Genomic DNA, 17,668 nt, shown 5'->3' with positions numbered 1-17,668 from the left:
TGGATTTTCTTATGCTGTTTTTCATGCTCTCTTTTTAACAACTATGTAGTGCTGTTGACTGATCTCCCATTAGGGCAATGTGCAATACAATTGGTTGTTTGCACTTTAATTAAAGCCCCATTGATGATGTATACCAGCCTTATGCATTAAGTATATGTATCTTTAATTCTCTATTTATGGGCATGTTGCAATCTGATATATATATGTACTGTATTCCTGCCGCTCTTTATTGTTCACCATTGTGGATCTAGAATTACTACCTTCTTTCTGTAGCTTTCATCTGTATAGTACCTTGTATTTTATGTATGATGTTTTTATTTAATTCACTTGAATAAAGTTTACTCACTATTTTTGAATTCAAGTAGTATACTGGTATCTCTTTTGTTTTGTAGTTTCGAAACAGCCGGAGGCACACTGGTAGGGAAACACTGACATAAGCTTAAAAATACCAATATAAAAGCAACAACAATATATAACTCCTTTCCCTCAGTCCCAGTGGTTAATATTTAAATTTTTCCTATTTTTTTTAGACCCTGATTTGTCTCTAACTTGCCCGTTTCAATGTGTCCTAGCACAGCTTCAATTTTATATAGGTGGACCCTATAGGCCGAACGTGCCCTGGTGTCAAAGTTACAGTCTAGACAGACACCCTGACTAAGCAGGAAGAAATCCCAAAAAGATGAAAATGGGGCATTTATATGTATAGCTTTTTTTTGTTTGTTTATTGCTTTTAAGTTGACGTGTGACGTAGATCAAGGGTTGGGTGGTCTTTGTTGAGTAGAAGGGGTTAAATACAAAGATAAACAGCGACTGGTGACAGAGCGGCTGAATCCCTTTTAGGCGGATGGAGCGGTGAACATGTGATAGACATTAATGAGATAATTATTTACATTCTGGATACACGCGGCACTGGCACGGTTACACGGCCCCACACACGGGAAGAACTCCCTTTTGCAGACTTTCTATTCCAGCAATGATGAAAGCCTCTGGTGAGGACTTGGACGAGGGCCGTGTTTATGCCCTTTGCTCATCTCGCTGTCATTTCATTTACAATAATAACTTTGTTTAAAAATAGAATAAACTGGTTCATCCAGATGTTTCCCAAGTACCGGAATTTCTACTCATCCTATTAGGACAGACATTTTCCAGGCTGCTCTATTTCCACACAGACATTAAATGAAGTAGCACATTGTAAGATAGTCCAGGAGCACGGGGTCCTGCTCACTCACAGTAATTGCCGGATATTGCTCCAGTCCACACACATGGTCGGGACCTTGGTACTGCAGTGCTCGTGAAACTTGTACCCGCACGTCTGACACCGGAAACCGTTCAGAAGAAATTTCTGGCAGATGTCACAAAAGGCCAACTTCAAGAAAGTCTTTCGTACCTGGGAAATGAATTAAGAATAAAAGCATTAGCTACGACTTTAGTTAGTTCAATTTTTTATTTTGGAGGGCAATGAGAACCCCGATCCAAGAGTTAGAACTGCGGGTCCGGACCATCCACTTTAATGGGCAGTGTAAGAGGTCTAATAAAAGTCCTTCTGAGGCAATTGCAGCCCTAGAAATGAAAAAACTTAGAGGTTGTGCAGAGAAAGACAACTGGGACCCCTCGTGATCTCCTGAATGGTCCATGGGGTTCTCCCATATATAAATAAATGGAGTGCATGCTGTCCACAGCACACACTCCACCGTTAGATCCGATGCCTGTTCAGGAGATCGTGGAGTGTCCCAGTGGTCGGACCCCCAGTATTCCCTATCCTGAGGAGATGGGGAATAAGTAACTTTTCGCTGCACAACCCCTTTAAAGGGAATGTGTCGCCTAGATGTATTTTTCCTCCTAAGACCCAGATAATTAAATTAGTTTTTTTCTAATCTGTTTCTATTTTCTGATTGTCATTTTTTTTTTTATGCATTATTATAGGGGCTACCATCTTGCCTGAGCCGTTTATCCCCTTGGGGACGGAGGGTTTTTCAGTTTTTGCTTTTTCGTTTTTTCCTCCTCACCTTTTAAAAATCATAACCCTTTCAATTTTGCACCTAAAAATCCATATGCTGGCTTATTTTTTGCGCCGCAAAGTCTAATTTGTAATGACATCAGTACCTTTTGGGGGCTTCCGTTTCTACGCAGTACACTTTCCGGTACAAAATGACACCTTCTCTTTATTCTGTAGGTCCATACGATTAAAATGATACCCTACTTCTATAGGTTTGATTTTGTAGTACTTCTGGAAAAAATCATAACTACATGCAGGAAAATGTATCCTTTTAAAATTATCATCTTCTGATGCCCAAAACGTAATTTTTCCGCGTACGGGGCAGTATGAGGGCTAATTTTCTGCGCCGTGATCTGAAGTTTTTAGCGGTACCATTTTTTGTATTGATCGGACTTTTTGATCACTTTTTATAAATTTTTTCATGATATAAGAAGTGACCAAAAATACGCTATTTTGGACTTTGGAATTTTGACTGTGCGGTTTAATTAATGATATATTTTTTATAATTTGGACATTTCAGCATGCGGCGATATCACGTATGTTTATTATTTACACTTTTTTTTTTTTTAAATGGGAAAAGGGAGGTGATTCTTACTTTTATTAGGGATCTTTATTAACTTTTTTTTGCAATGTTATAGCTCCCATAGGGTGCTAGAACACTGAGAAACCATTGATAAATGTAAAAGATCAGTGTGTGCATAGGAAACCATTGATCAATGATTCTGCCGCTTAACTGCTCATGCCTGGATAGGACACCAGGAGGCAGGTAAGGGGACCCTCCTGTTGTCCTACAGCTGTTCAGGATGCCGCGATTTTGCCGCAGCCCATTGAGCTAATCAGCATTAGTTTATTTCACTTTGGACGCGGCGTTCAACTTGGAATGCCGTGTCTAAAGGGTTAATAACGCGGGGCACCGCGATCAGTGCCGCGCGCTATTAGCCACGGGTCCTGGCCGTTGTTAGAGGCCAGGCCCGACCCACGGCATGGGCCTGCGTTATAGAAAGGGAGTGGGCGAATGGCGTACAAGTACGCCCTCCATCCCCAAGAGGTTAAAATACCATTTAGTGATCTGCTTTACAGCAGGACCCCTGGACTAAGGACAATATATAGGAACTGTCCAATTCAGATGAATTAAAGACCTTTTCAGAGGTCATTCTACAGGGAGGGAGGAGACTGATCTCTGCTGTGTATGGTGGTGGATCCAGTGTAAGCTACGTACTGATGTCACTTTTCATTGTGCTCTTGAGAAGAAAGGCACTGCTAGAAAATAATCTGTACAGAATAGGAAGGATCAGCTTTGTTTTAGCCCTAGCTGTCAGAATGGAAATTGCTGATTTTTAGGATTATTGGTAAAATATAGATAGCAAAATGGAAAATTATAAAAAAAAAAAAAAAACATCATTAAAAAATGTGTTTAACATAAAACCGGATTTAAACAATAGGTCATTTTCTGATGACATTCTCTTTAATGGTCTAATTACAGTGGTCTTCAAACTCCAACTCCAAGCAACTCTGGACAGCCAACAACTGATAATGCTATTTGAAATACAGGACATACTATTGGGATTGGGATTAAATGCCAGGTTGCAGAAGGGTCCTCTTCCCTTCTGGGGAGACTTCTGCCTTGGCATTTAATCCTAATCACCTAATCAGTTTCTGAGACTCTGTAAACTGGAGCTAAAACTGATGTTTAAGGATGCTACCTGTGAAGGTAGTGTGATGAGCTGCTTTGCATATTCTATCATATATATATATATATATATATATATATATATATATATATATATATTATCTCTACAGTCACGGTCGTAAATGTTGGCACCCCTGAGATTTTTCATAATTGACATAATGTCACACCAAACTCCAAAAATGGGCTGGACAAAATTATTGGCACCCTTAACTTAGTATTTAGTTGCACACCCTTTGGAAAAAATAACTGAAATCAGTTGCTTCCTATAACCATCAATAAGCTTCTTACACCTCTCAGCTGGAATGTTGTTGGACCACTCTTCCTTTGCAAACTGCTCCAGGTCTCTCTTATTGGAAGGCGCCTTTTCCCAACAGCAATTTTAAGATCTCTCCAAAGGGGTTTAATGGGATTTAGATCTGGACTCATTGCTGCCACTTCAGAACTTTCCAGCGCTTTGTTGCCATCCATTTCTGGGTGCTTTTTGACTTATGTTTGGGGTCATTGTCCTGCTGGAAGACCCAAGTTCTTGGACGCAAACCCAGCTTTCTGACACTGGGCTGTACAGTGCGACCCAAAATCCGTTGGTAATTCTCAGATTTTGTGATGCCTTGCACACATTCAAGGCACCCAGTGCCAGATACAAAGAACAACCCCAAAATATTGTTGAACCTAAACCATATTTCACTGTAGGTACTGTGTTCTTTTCTTTGTAGGCCTCATTCCGTTTTCGGTAAACAGTAGAATGATGTGCTTTACCAAAATGCTCTCTCTTGGTCTCATCTGTCCAAAAGACATTTTCCCAGAAGGATTTTGGCTTACTCAAATTAATTTTAGCAAAATGTGGTCTTGCTTTTTCATGTCTCTGTGTCAGCAGTGGGGTCATCCTGGGTCTCCTGCCATAGTGTTTCATTTTATTTAAATGTCGATGGATAGTTTGCGCTGACACTGATGCTCCCTTGGCCTGCAGGACAGCTTGAATATCTTTGGAACTTGTTTGGGGCTGCTTATCCACCATCTGGACTATCCTGCATTGACACCTTTCATAAATTTTTCTCTTCCGTCCACACCAAGGGAGATTAGCTACAGTGCCATGGGTTGCAAACGTATTGATAATGTTGCGCACTGTGGACAAAGGAAATCTAGATCTCTGAAGATGGACTTGAGAACCCAAATTGTGGAAAAATATCAACAATCTGAAGGTTACAGGTCCCCAGACAGATCTCTTCTCCTCTTTCTGTTGTCCATGCTTAGTGTGGCACACACAGACACACAATGCAAAGACTAAGTGAACAACTCTCCTTTTTATCTGCTTTCAGGTGTGATTTTTATATTGCCCACACTTGTTACTTGCCCCAGGTGAGTTTAACCCCTTAAGGACGCAGCCCTTTTTCACCTTAAGGACTGAGCCCTTTTTCGCAATTATGACCACCGTCACTTTACGAATTAATAACGCGAAAACGCTTTTACCGAATATTCCGATACTTTATTTTGGTGGTAAATTTTCGGCGTTAATTGCATCCATTTTTGGTGAAAAACCCCAAAATTTCATGAAAATTTTTCATTTTTCTAACTTTGAAGCTCTCTACTTGTAAGGAAAATGGATATTCCCAATACATTTTATTTTTATTCACAAATACAATATGTCCACTTTATGTTGGCATCATAAAATGGACATATTTTTGCTTTTTGAATTAAATTAAATTAGAGGGCTTCAAAGTAGGGCAGCAATTTTCAAAAATGTCATGAAAATTACTAAATCTGAAGGGACAGATGTTACAGAACTACAACTCCCAGCATGCCTGGGCAGTCGAGGCATGCTGAGAGTTGTAGTTTGGCAACTTCTGGAGGGCTACTGTTTGGGCACCACTGTAACAGTGGTCTCCAAACTGTGACCCTCCAGATGTTGCAGTTTGGCCTTCCTAGTTGTTGCCACAGTAAAGATCGTTTTACTTTCACTTTCAATCCCCCCCATTGTCGATTCCCTACCTGATCCAGCAGGCTCCAGCGAAGATGCCAGGTCCCCAGGCATCTTCTCCTGCAAGTACGGCCTCCATCTTCTTCCCAGATCCCCTCGACATCCAGGGGCGGGCAGAACAGGGGGTTACCAACCCCCTGTCCTGCGCTGCCATTGGTCAGAACTCCGTTCTGACTAATGGCAGGGGATAGGAGGAGATCGCAGCTTTGCGACCTCACTCCTATCCCTTAGGCTGATCGGGGCTGTTGCTGACAGCTCCGATCAGCCCTATTTTCCGGGTGATCGGGTCACCAGAGACTCGATCAGCCGGGAATTGGAGAAAATCGCATGTCTGAATTGACATGCGATTTTCTCCGATCACCGACATGGGGGGGGGGGGGGGGGGGGGGTCTCAGGACTCCCGTGGGCAAGGTGGCGAGGTGCCTGCTGAATGATTTTAGCAGGCATCCGGCTCCGGTCCCCAACCGGCTAGCGGTGGGGATCGGATTTCCCACGGATGTATCGGTCCTTAAGGACTCTGAATCCATACGCCCTGTGTCCTGAAGAGGTTAAAGCAGCATCACATGTTTGAAACAATCTTATTTTTCCACAATTTTGAAAGGGTGACAATAATTTTGTCCAGACCATTTTTGGAGTTTGGTGTGACATTATGTCCAATTTGTTTTTTTTCCTCCTTTTTTGGGTTAGTTCCAATACACACAAAGGGAATAAACATGTAAATAGCAAAACATGTGTTACTGCAATACTTTTCTGTGAGAAATACTTTGTTTTCTAGAAAAATGTAAGGGGTGCCAACATTTACGACCATGAATGTATGTGTGTGTGATTATATATATATTTAAATATATATATGTATATATGGAAAATCAGGCTTCAAAGATGAGGAAGGAAAACAAAGTGCAAGGACATAACGAAACTTACAAAATTATGGGTTGTGAGTGGGACATGATCCAAGAAATCCACTTGCAGCTCTGCCCCTATTAAGGACATGGCATCAGTGCTCCAGTCCAGCCGCTGTTTTCTGATGGAACATACAACATATGAAAAACAGGATACAACACATAAAAATTAAAAATAAATGATAGACACGAGAGCACAATGGAAAATCACAGTGAACCAGTGACATTTCCACAAAGCAAACATGGCAGGAAAAGCTGTCCTGGATTTCTTTATCAGCATACTGAGGTTTCAGAAGAAGTTGCAATTTCAATTAATCTATTTACAGAGGAACAGAAAAGGTCTCAGTCTGCAGGGGACAAGTCCTATGGAAAAGTAACTCTGTTCTTTATATCCATACAGCTTAATTCTGCAAAGTATCAATTTGTGGATTTGTAATCTTTTTTGTTAATCATGGTCCATATAGCAACATCATTTTCAGGCTCCTTTTATCCTTGTTTTTAAATTCCAATAGTTGCTGACTTTAAAAGAGATTATGGTTTCCACTGCTTCACAGGGGGCTGACACCTTAACTCTCCACCTCTCCTGAAGGCCATGCTGCTTCCCCCCCTCATCTGTCCCAAGGGCTGCCAATAACCAGGCTCTCCTATGGCACTTCCATTTATCCTAAGCATTAACCATTTCACTACCAATTCTCCAACAGACCAGGCCACTTGTAACCCATCTCTACCAAGGGTTAAACACACAACTACCTACTTTTCCGAAGGCTAGGATACTTGTCCCACAACTCTCCTGAAGTGTCCATCATTTACCCCCCAACTCTCCAGATGATCAGGCCACGTGTCGAGGTCTGACCGCTCAACCCTAACTTTTCCAAAGGCCAGACCTTTGTCCGTCAACACCCAACTCTCCTCAACAGGGAACTTGAACCCCAATTCTCCCAAATGTTAACTACTCGTCCCCCAGCTCTTTAGTGGATATGTCTACTTGTCCCTCAGCTCTACTAAGAGCACCGCTATTGGTTCCCCTACCTCTCCAGAGGGTTAAGCAACCTTATCTTCATCTATCTTGTGCCAGAGCACTCCTGCCCAAAGTCCAAACAGAGGGCAAACCATTCCTCCCACTGATACTCTATCTAGGATAAGTTTCCAATCCAGAAGATCGGTCTCCTCCCACAGTTTACTACAGCTCATCACCAGTCGTACTTCTATTAATTACAAAGTACAAAAAAGTAGTGTGCTATATTGGTGCTTTAGTGTGAATCTATTTATGGCATCAAAGTGCAGCCTCAGGCAATGTACTGGTCCACGCACACACAACAGATTAAATCCTAGCCCAGGTAAACCCCTCAAGTTCTATTTCTGAATTTCAATGGAATATTTAAAAGGCAATGCTAGAAAGTCATTGTATCTGTTGGCTGACAAACACAGCAGTCTCACAGATCCCACAGGAATAAGTTTCATGACTTGTCCCCACCTACAGAAACTTAGTATCTGATTACCTCAACCATAACAAAACGCACTGGGAAATGTCCCAGCAGTTGCAGCCAGGCCCCCACCAAGCATATTTACAGTAAGGCTCGTGACACAATCCAGCTCTACTAGATAAACTACAGGAACACTGAATATAATTTCAAAACTAAATTAAGAAACATTTTTCATATCCAAGTAGGGGATACTAAAACAAATTTTTAGGAGCTGAGGCGTATGCCTCAAAGAGAAAAAAAAGTAAATCATATATGGTCTATATATGTAACGAAAAATTAACCTCCATTACAAAACTTAAAATAAATAAATAATCTTATGCCATGATTAAGGGTAACAATACCTGAAACGCGAAGGCACCTACGCACTGTTCCTGTGAGTTCATTGCCACAATAAACCTAAGAAGCATTTGATATCTGGAGCCAGCCCGAGCACAGGTGCATCTGCGGGAGGTTTGGAGCAGTTTACTTCCATTAATTGTGTGATCCAGCATTTGGACACGCTCACCTCCCAGTTTACAAGTGGCTGATATGCAGACCAATATGGAAATTACATCTACAGAGCGTGCGGAGGCCGCAAGACCAATGTCTTGATATGATGACAAGCCACTGGAATTAAACAGAGCAGAAAAGGCACGTTCTGTTTTCGAATCCAGCATAGAAGGTATGAGTCCAGCTGCAAAAGATTTGATTTGTCTTATGCTGCAATTGGAAATAGCTCAAACGAAAGGGCTTAAAAAGTTTGGTGGGACTGTATGACCTTGAACACATAAAGAAAAAAGAAATGATCCCGAGAGGCTTGCGTATTAAAAAACGACCTACAAGCGTTTTCTCGTCCAACTTTGAAAACAAATGGGATTCGGCTCTCAATAGATGTTCCCAAGAACTCATTGGATATATTATTGAGGAGGAGGAACTAGAACTAGCTGCATTACAAAGTGAAATCCGTGATATAAAAGCAAATATGGAGACATATGCAGCTAATACGGACTTTCATATTTTGGAGGATAAAATTTTTATGAAAGCTGATGTCTTGGAAGCTAAAATGATGAAAGTGAAAAAAGACAAGTTCAATAGAGATGTCTGAGATTACCAGGAGGATGCAGTTTACACATGGGCCATACAAAGGAGACACGACAATGTTGACAGCAATACGACACCTAAATCCATTTTACGGTCTGGCCCCCGTAATAAGAAAATATCCAAGAAAAAACGCAATACAAAACGCAGAGTAAGCTTTACCGACGCGGAAAGCACACAAGACCTTACCTCATCCAATGAGAGCTTGGCCTCGGTTGGATCTGCCCAATGTACAGCTGCTCAACAAGATCGCGCGACGCTGGGGTTTCGACGCCGAGGAAACATGAAAGGAGAGCGGGCCGAAAGCACCGGAGACAAAGGCTACGCCCTACGACCCCAAACCTCGCACAAGTGAGTGAATCTTCTTAATCTGTCCCCGTTCATCTTGTCAGGCTCACAAATAACGGCACTCAGCCGTGGGCTGAACTTTGTGCCTTCCTGTGACTTTGACCTCTTTAACACCATACTGGACGTGAACAGATGGGCCCGTAAAACCACCCTTAAGAGACATTTCTCCCTAATGGAGTCCCCTGCCCCCAGCTTTGCCCCCGACCAACCCCATTTCTCAGAACCATACAAATGCATTTGTTGATTTTTCTGATCAAGTGAATATGATAAACCTAAAATCATTGTACAACGAATCTCTGACTATTTGTTAAAGGCGTTTGCCGTTCAGGCTCTGCCAGTCCTAAATTTTATCCAGTGGCTTCCAGGTCTCCTGTGCTGGATAGATTTCAGGAACTAGTCGACTTGCCCAAAAAAAAAAAAAAAAACCACAACAATCTGGTCCTAGAAATAGGAATCTGAGTAAAGAACAAATAGCCCCAGTTAAACAACTAGAGGCTGATAAAAATCTGATTATACCCAATTCTAAGGCATGGTGGTTATTATGTATGCACACATGTATGTAAGTTTGAATATGTGCATGCTGGAAGATCCAGATACATACAGATGATTCCTAGGGTACCCTACAAAGGGATGTCAAGAGAAGTTAAGTCTTCTCTTGGAAGAAGGACTTTATTTGGGAGTCAAAGAAAAAAAGATTTTTTAACACTTGCCGTAAAATCTCTTTCTCGAAGGATCCATTGGGGGACACAGACCGTGGGTGTATGCTGCTGTCTCTAGGAGGTGTGACACTATGGTAATAAAAAAAGTCGGCTCCTCCCAGCAGGATATACCCGCCTCCAGGCCCTGAGCTAATCAGTTTTAGTTCCAGAGCAATAGGAGAGGACCGACAGGTCAAGAAGACCCAAATTGTCCGAGAACCAGAAGAAAAAATACAACTTAACACACCCTCGGACAGAGAAACGAAGAAAAAAAAGAAAAAACCCAAAAAAGAGTGGGAGCTGTGTCCCCAATGGATCCTTCGAGAAAGAGATTTAACGGTAAGTGTTAACAAAAATCTCCTTTTCTCTATCGGCTCCATTGGGGGACACAGACTGTGGGACGTACCAAAGCCGTCCCTTGGGTGGGCAGATAAGCAGTCAGGCAGACGGCCGTTCCACTGCCGCTTGCAACACTTTACGGCCCAGACTATCATCAGCCGATGCGAAGGTATGAACCCTGTAGAACCTCGAGAAAGTGTGCAAAGACAACCAGGTAGCCGCCTTGCAAATCTGCGAGGCCGAGGCTCTGTTCTGGAGAGCCCAGGATGCCCCAAAAGAACGGGTAGAATGAGCCACAACCCTGAAAGGAGGAATCTTCCCCTTACAGTGATAGACTTCTGAAAAGGCAGACCGAATCCACCGAGAAATGGTGGCCTTGGAAGTAGGTTGTCTCTTACGTCGACCTTCCGTGAGGACAAAAAAAGGAATCACACTGACGAAACGAAGTAGTAATAGAGAGATAGGACCCAAGAGCCCGAACCACATCCAGTTTGTGGAGTAAACGCTCCTTAGGATGAGAAGGAGCGTAACAAAAAGACGGGAGGACAACGTCCCCATTGAGATGAAAAGCCAAAACCACCTTAGGCAAAAAGGAAGGATCTGGCCGGAAAATAACCTTGTCCTGGTGGACCACCAGAACGGAGAACAGCAGGAGAAAGCCGCCAATTCAGACACCCTTCGGATGGAGGTGACAGCAACAAGAAATGCCACCTTCCAAGAAAGGAGGCGGAGACACCTAAGGGGCTCAAAGGGTGCACCCTGGAGGGCACTTAGAACCAGGTTCAAATCCCAAGGGGGAGAGGGTGATCGGTAAGGAGGGACAGCATGCGCCACTCCTTGAAGGAAGGTCCGGACATGAGAATTAGAAGCCAGAGGACGCTGGAAAAGAAAACAAAAGGCCGAAAACTGACCCTTAAAAGGGAACTGAGACAACCCCAGTTCCAAACCAGACTGCAAAAGGAGAGAAGACGGGGAACCAAGAAAGTCACAGGAGACAGGACCTGAGCTTCACACCAGCGAAAATAAGACCGTCAAGTACGGTGGTAAATTTTTGCCGAGGAGGGCTTACGAGCCCTGAGCATGGTGAGAAAGACTTGGGAAGAGAACCCACGGGGCCTTAAAACCACGGTCTCAACCGCCACGCCGTCAAATGCAGCAACTGTAAATTGAGGTAGCAAAGAGGACCCTGTGAGAGCAGGTCCGGACGAAGCGGAAGGCGCAGCAGAGAGTCGTCCAGGACCCTGACTACATCGGCGTACCACGACCTTCGGGGCCAATCTGGAGCTACCAGAATGGCGGAAACATCCTCCGCTTTGAGCTTCCTCAGAACTCTGGAAAGGAGCGGAAGGAGAGGGAACAGGTAGGGTAGGGCAACCCCGCCCAAGGATCACTAGGGCGTCCACGGCTAGAGCCTGAGGGTCCCGGGACTTGGACACAAAAGGAAGGATCTTCCGATTGTGCCGACGCGAATAGGTCCACGTCCGGAATGCCCCAGAGGTCGCAGACCCCCGGAATGAGAAACACCGAAATGGCCGCAACCTTGATTTCCGCCGCGATGAGAGTCTTTGTCACCTCGGCCATGGCTGCGAGAGCCGCCTTGGCGATTTATGTACGCCACGGCATTGTCCGACTGGACGTGGACAGGATGGGACCGAAGCCGAGACTCCTAAAGACAAAGACAAGGAAGAATCGCCCGTAGTTCCAATATGCTTATAGGAAGAAGGGCTACTCGGGGAGACCAGAATCCCTGAACCGTCCAATCCCCGAACACACCGCCCCAGCCCCACAGACTGGCATCCGTTGTAACTACCTGCCAGTGAAGGGGAAGAAATGACCTCCCCTGAAGAAGAAGGGGGGGGGGGGCGGAGCCACCAGAGCAGAGACTGAGAGATCCTGGAGGGAGAACAATCTTGCGATCGAGGGACCGAGGAGATCTGTCCCATCGAGGGAAGAACCACCAGCTGAAGAGGGCTGTAATGAAGCTGGGCAAAGGGTACGGACTCCATGTCCGCCACCATCCGACCCAAGACTTTAAAACAAGTGCGGATGGAACTGGGACCTGAGCCCGAAGGGAACGGACTCCTGACATAAGAGTCAGACGTTTGACAAATTCGGGCAGGGGCCGTATTGAAGTGAAGTCCCAAGAAGATCAGAGACTGGGTGGGAGAGAGGACTGACTTGTCCCGGTTGACCATCCACCCGAAGCGATCCAGAGTGTGAAGAGTGACATCCACATTCTCCAGAGACTGGGCTCTGGTGGGAGCCTTGAAGAGAAGGTCGTCCAGGTAGGGTATCACCGAGACTCCCCTCAACCGCAACAGGGCTATCACTGGCGCAAGGATCTTGGAAACGACCCGAGGAGCCGTAGCCAGGCCAAAGGGGGGGGGCTACGAATTGAAAATGCCCCTCCGGAACCGCAAAGCGGAGATACCGATGATGGCCTGGAAATATTGGCACATGGAGGTAGGCATCCTTGAAGTCCACTGAAGGAAACTCCCTTCGGAAGAAGGAAGAAACTACCATCACTGCTTCTGGTCATAAAGAAAACAGTGGCTTAGTTTAGTAGTCAAATAGTAGTCTGTAGTCGTCAATTGCGGTCACGGCCTTGTTATGAACCCAGCCATAGGTCCACTCAATTATTGCATTCAGAGACATTGAAAAACAGTCACATATTTGGCTAAGCTAAGTGTTTTTTCTATGTACAGTGACCCCCCGACATACAATCATTTCAACATGGGATGGCCTCTCAGAGGCCATCGCATGTTGAAGGCAGCATCAACATACGATGCTTTTTTATGTCGGGGCCATCGCATAAACGGCTATCCAGCAGCGCAGACCCCTGCGTGGTCCGCTGACGATCACTTACCTGTCCATGGGGCTACGTAGCATACTCCTCGGGATTCCCTGCATCACCGGCGCACTCAGTCGTCGTCATCACGTCGCCGCGCACGCCGTCCCGTCATCCAATAGCGATGTGATGGCGGTGACAGAGAGCGACGTTCCCAGGCAGCAGAGACCTTCCCGGTGTGTCGGGGATGCCCCAGGGACGCGGCGACAGCGATGGAGGGTGACATCCAGGGCAGCGGTGACACGCAAGTATAACCTCTATTATCAGTGGTCTTCAACCTGCGGACCTCCAGATGTTGCAAAACTACAACCCCCAGCATGCCCGGACAGCCGTTGCTGTCCGGGCATGCTGGGAGTTGTAGTTTTGCAACATCTAGAGGTCCGCAGGTTGGAGACCACTGTCCTATATTTTACATTGCACGGATCCCTCAACATACGATGGTTTCAACAAACAATGGTTCATTTGGAACGGATTACCATCATATGTTGAGGGACCACTGTATATTTAATCAATGTGTATTAAAATTTTTAAAACAAAACCATTTTTCAAACAGTGTAAAAACATCAAAACATAAGACAGACGATATCCTGCACAAATCTAGCATAAAAACTTACCCTTTTGTATCTTGTAGAAGGCGGAAAACAGCACAACATTCTGGCTGGAGGCCTCGCACCTTCAAAGCTTTCATAAGACAGTCGTGTAAACTCATGCCGCTCCGTACGTTAACCTGGAAGAATTAGGTGTAAAGGCGTTAATATGTGCATCATGCAAAGATTTCTCCTACAACTGACAAGAGTCAAACTACACTGGCAGTCAAAAAAAATACAGAATTGCATTAAAACTTATACAGAGGGACAAGCTACAATATTGTTAGCCTAGGTCAACGTTTCCCAACCAATGTGCCTCCAGCTGTTGCGAAGCTGCAACTTCCAATATTGTAAGCCTAAGAAAAGACAAATCAAAATAAACCACTTGGACCATCCATGAATTATATGTGCGGCAATTCCTCTGAATGGTCGCTATAGACTACTGGAAGCTGCATAGGAAATGTCTAGTCTCCTCAGGCAAAATAAGTGATTGTGTGATGCTTCCATAGTACGGTGGTAATCTGTGACAAAGGTTTAACATCTGAACGACCAGAACATTTTTTACATTTTTGGATTTAAAGTATTTTTTTCTCCCCCCCCCCTAAAAGCCTTAACTCCCATTATTTAGACTACAGAGCCATAGGAGGGCTTGTTTTTTGTGGGACCAATTGTACATCATTTTACCATCAAATATACTTCAAATCAGAAAACAACATTTTTGTTAGACGAAATTGGAAAAAAATTAATAAATAAAATGCAACTTAGCAAATTTACGGGATAGGGTTTGGTTGTCTAGTGGGTGGTAGAATTGACATGTTTACTATATATTTTAGGTTGGTATGATTATGATGATACCTAATTTGTATAGTTTCCTTTTTTTTTTTATTGTGGTGAGCTGGGTGAGGCAATGGTGTTATAGGGTCTGGTGGTATTAATCCTTGGTTTGTCGGGACACCAGGGTGCGGTTTACTGAGTATAGAAGGCCCTGCCACCAACCGGCCCAAAAACGGCAGGGAATAAACGGAATGTCCACAGCAGAATTTATGAGATAACTGGAAGTTTACTGAACTTCTTATGCAAACAGTCTTTATAAACATACAGTCTCTTCTGAGGTAACCGGGATGTAGGTTCCTCACAGGCTTTGCTGGGACTAATAGTCTTTAGTTTTAAGCACGCCACTGTTACATAGTTACATAGTTAGTACGGTCGAAAAAAGACATATGTCCATCAAGTTCAACCAGGGAATTAAGGGGTAGGGGTGTGGCGCGATATTGGGGAAGGGATGGGATTTTATATTTCTTCATAAGCATTAATGTTATTTTGTTCCATAAATGTATCTAATCCTGTTTTAAAGCTGTTAATTGTTCCTACTGTGACCAGTTCCTGAGGTAGACCGTTCCATAAATTCACAGTCCTCACGGTAAAGAAGGCGTGTCGCCCCTTGAGACTAAACTTTTTCTTCTCCAGACGGAGGGAGTGTCCCCTCGTCCTTTGGGGGGGTTTAACCTGGAACAGTTTTTCTCCATATTTTTTGTATGGGCCATTAATATACTTATATACGTTTATCATATCCCCCCTTAAACGTCTCTTCTCAAGACTAAACAATTGTAACTCCTTTAATCGCTCCTCATAGCTAAGATGTTCCATGCCCCATATTAGTTTAGTCGCGCGTCTCTGCACCCTTTCCAACTCCGCAGTGTCCCTTTTATGGACAGGTGCCCAAAACTGAACAGCATATTCCAGGTGAGGCCGTACCAATGCTTTATAAAGGGGGAGTATTATGTCCCTGTCCCTTGAGTCCATGCCTCTTTTTATACATGACAATATCCTGCCGGCTTTGGAAGCAGCAGCCTGACATTGCATGCTATTCTGTAGTCTGTGATCTACAAGTACACCCAGATCCTTCTCTACCAGTGACTCTGCCAGTTTAATCCCCCCTAAGACATACGATGCATGCAGGTTATTAGTACCCAGATGCATAACTTTACATTTATCCACATTGAACCTCATTTGCCAAGTGGATGCCCAGACACTTAGTCTATCCAAGTCATCCTGTAACTTATGCACATCCTCTATAGACTGTACCGTGCTACAAAGCTTGGTGTCATCTGCAAAGATAGAAACAGAGCTGTTAATACCATCCTCTATATCATTGATAAATAAATTAAACAACAGCGGGCCCAGTACTGAACCTTGGGGTACACCACTAATTACCGGGGACCAATCAGAGTACGAATCATTGACCACCACTCTCTGGGTACGATCCATGAGCCAGTGTTCAATCCAGTTACAAACTAAAGTTTCCAAGCCCAAGGACCTTAACTTACCTGTCAGACGTCTGTGAGGGACAGTATCAAATGCTTTGGCAAAATCCAGAAACACTATATCCACAGCCATTCCTCTGTCAAGGCTTCTACTCACCTCTTCATAAAAGCAAATTAGATTGGTTTGACAACTTCTATCCTTAGTAAACCCATGCTGGCTGTCACTTATAATACAATTATCCCCTATGTATTCCTGTATGTAATCCCTTATAAGTCCTTCAAACAATTTACCCACAATGCACGTTAAACTTACCGGTCTATAGTTTCCTGGGGAAGACCTAGAGCCCTTTTTGAAGATTGGCACCACATTCGCCTTGCGCCAGTCCCTTGGCACAATACCAGACACCATAGAATCTCTAAATATCATGAACAGGGGTACAGATATTACTGAACTTACCTCTCTAAGAACTCTTGGGTGTAGTCCATCCGGCCCTGGGGATTTGCTTACATTTATATCACTTAACTTACCTTGTACCATCTCTACATTAAGCCAGTTCAGTACATTACATGATGTGTTACCAGCACTGACCTGGCCAATGTCAGCTCCTTTTTCCCTAGTATATACAGAACTAAAGAACCCATTCAGTAGCTCCGCCTTCTCTTGATCGCCTGTGACAACCTCCCCATTATCATTATTAAGGGGTCCTACATGCTCTGTCCTTTTTTTTTTTGCATTTATATATCTAAAAAAATATTTAGGATTAGTTTTGCTTTCTTTGGCCACCTGTCTCTCATTTTGAATTTTTGCTGTTTTTATTACATTTTTACAGATTTTATTAAGCTCTTTGTACTGTTTAAATGTTATCGCTGACCCATCAGATTTGTATTTTTTGAAGGCAATTTTTTTGTTGTTTATTGCTCTTTTAACATCATGTGTCAGCCATGTAGGATTTAATTTTAATCGTTTATATTTGTTCCCCTTTGGTATATATTTAGCTGTATAGTTATTTAGAGTTGATTTAAAGATGTCCCATTTACCTTCTGTATCAGTATTTGAGAACACTTCCCCCCAGTCTATGTCCTGTAGTGCAGCCCTCAGCCCAGGGAAGTTTGCCTTTTTAAAGTTATATGTTTTTGCCTTCCCCGCCTGTCTTTGTTTTCTACATTTTAAGTCAAAAGTAACTATATTGTGGTCGCTATTACCAAGGTTTTCCCGCACAGTTACATTACCAACCAGCTCTGCGTTGTTGGAAATGATCAGATCCAACAAGGCATCACTTCTTGTTGGGTCCTCCACAAACTGGCCCATAAAATTATCCTGCAATAAATTTAGGAATTGTCGCCCCTTTGTAGTTTTAGCCAACCCCGGACCCCAATCTATATCTGGATAGTTAAAATCTCCCATTATTACCACCTGTGCTACTAATTGTATGAGTTGAGTTGAATAGTAGTCGCAAGGATTT

The 17,668-nt window shown here is 43.6% G+C and overlaps 1 protein-coding gene across 12 annotated transcripts in view; it reads right to left on the bottom strand.

Moving 5' to 3' along the window:
* Nucleotides 1–17,668, bottom strand: part of RAF1 (Raf-1 proto-oncogene, serine/threonine kinase) — a 148,835-nt gene that overhangs the window by 50,700 nt on the left and 80,467 nt on the right. For 9 of the 12 annotated variants that reach the window (XM_056524238.1, XM_056524237.1, XM_056524235.1 and 6 more), the window contains 3 exons: nucleotides 13,969–14,081; nucleotides 6,583–6,682; nucleotides 1,230–1,387 (listed from right to left, as the gene is read on the bottom strand). In XM_056524238.1, coding sequence (XP_056380213.1) covers nucleotides 1,230–1,387; nucleotides 6,583–6,682; nucleotides 13,969–14,081 — 371 coding nt within the window. The remainder of the gene's footprint in view (nucleotides 1–1,229; nucleotides 1,388–6,582; nucleotides 6,683–13,968; nucleotides 14,082–17,668) is intronic. The other 3 variants (XM_056524244.1, XM_056524246.1, XM_056524245.1) reach the window with 1 other exon arrangement.

This window comes from Hyla sarda, chromosome 6 (genome assembly GCF_029499605.1).
Source record: "Hyla sarda isolate aHylSar1 chromosome 6, aHylSar1.hap1, whole genome shotgun sequence".
Classification (NCBI taxonomy): Eukaryota; Metazoa; Chordata; class Amphibia; order Anura; family Hylidae; genus Hyla; species Hyla sarda.
Note: the sequence above shows the minus strand (reverse complement) of the source record. Positions and strands in the feature narration are given on the sequence as shown.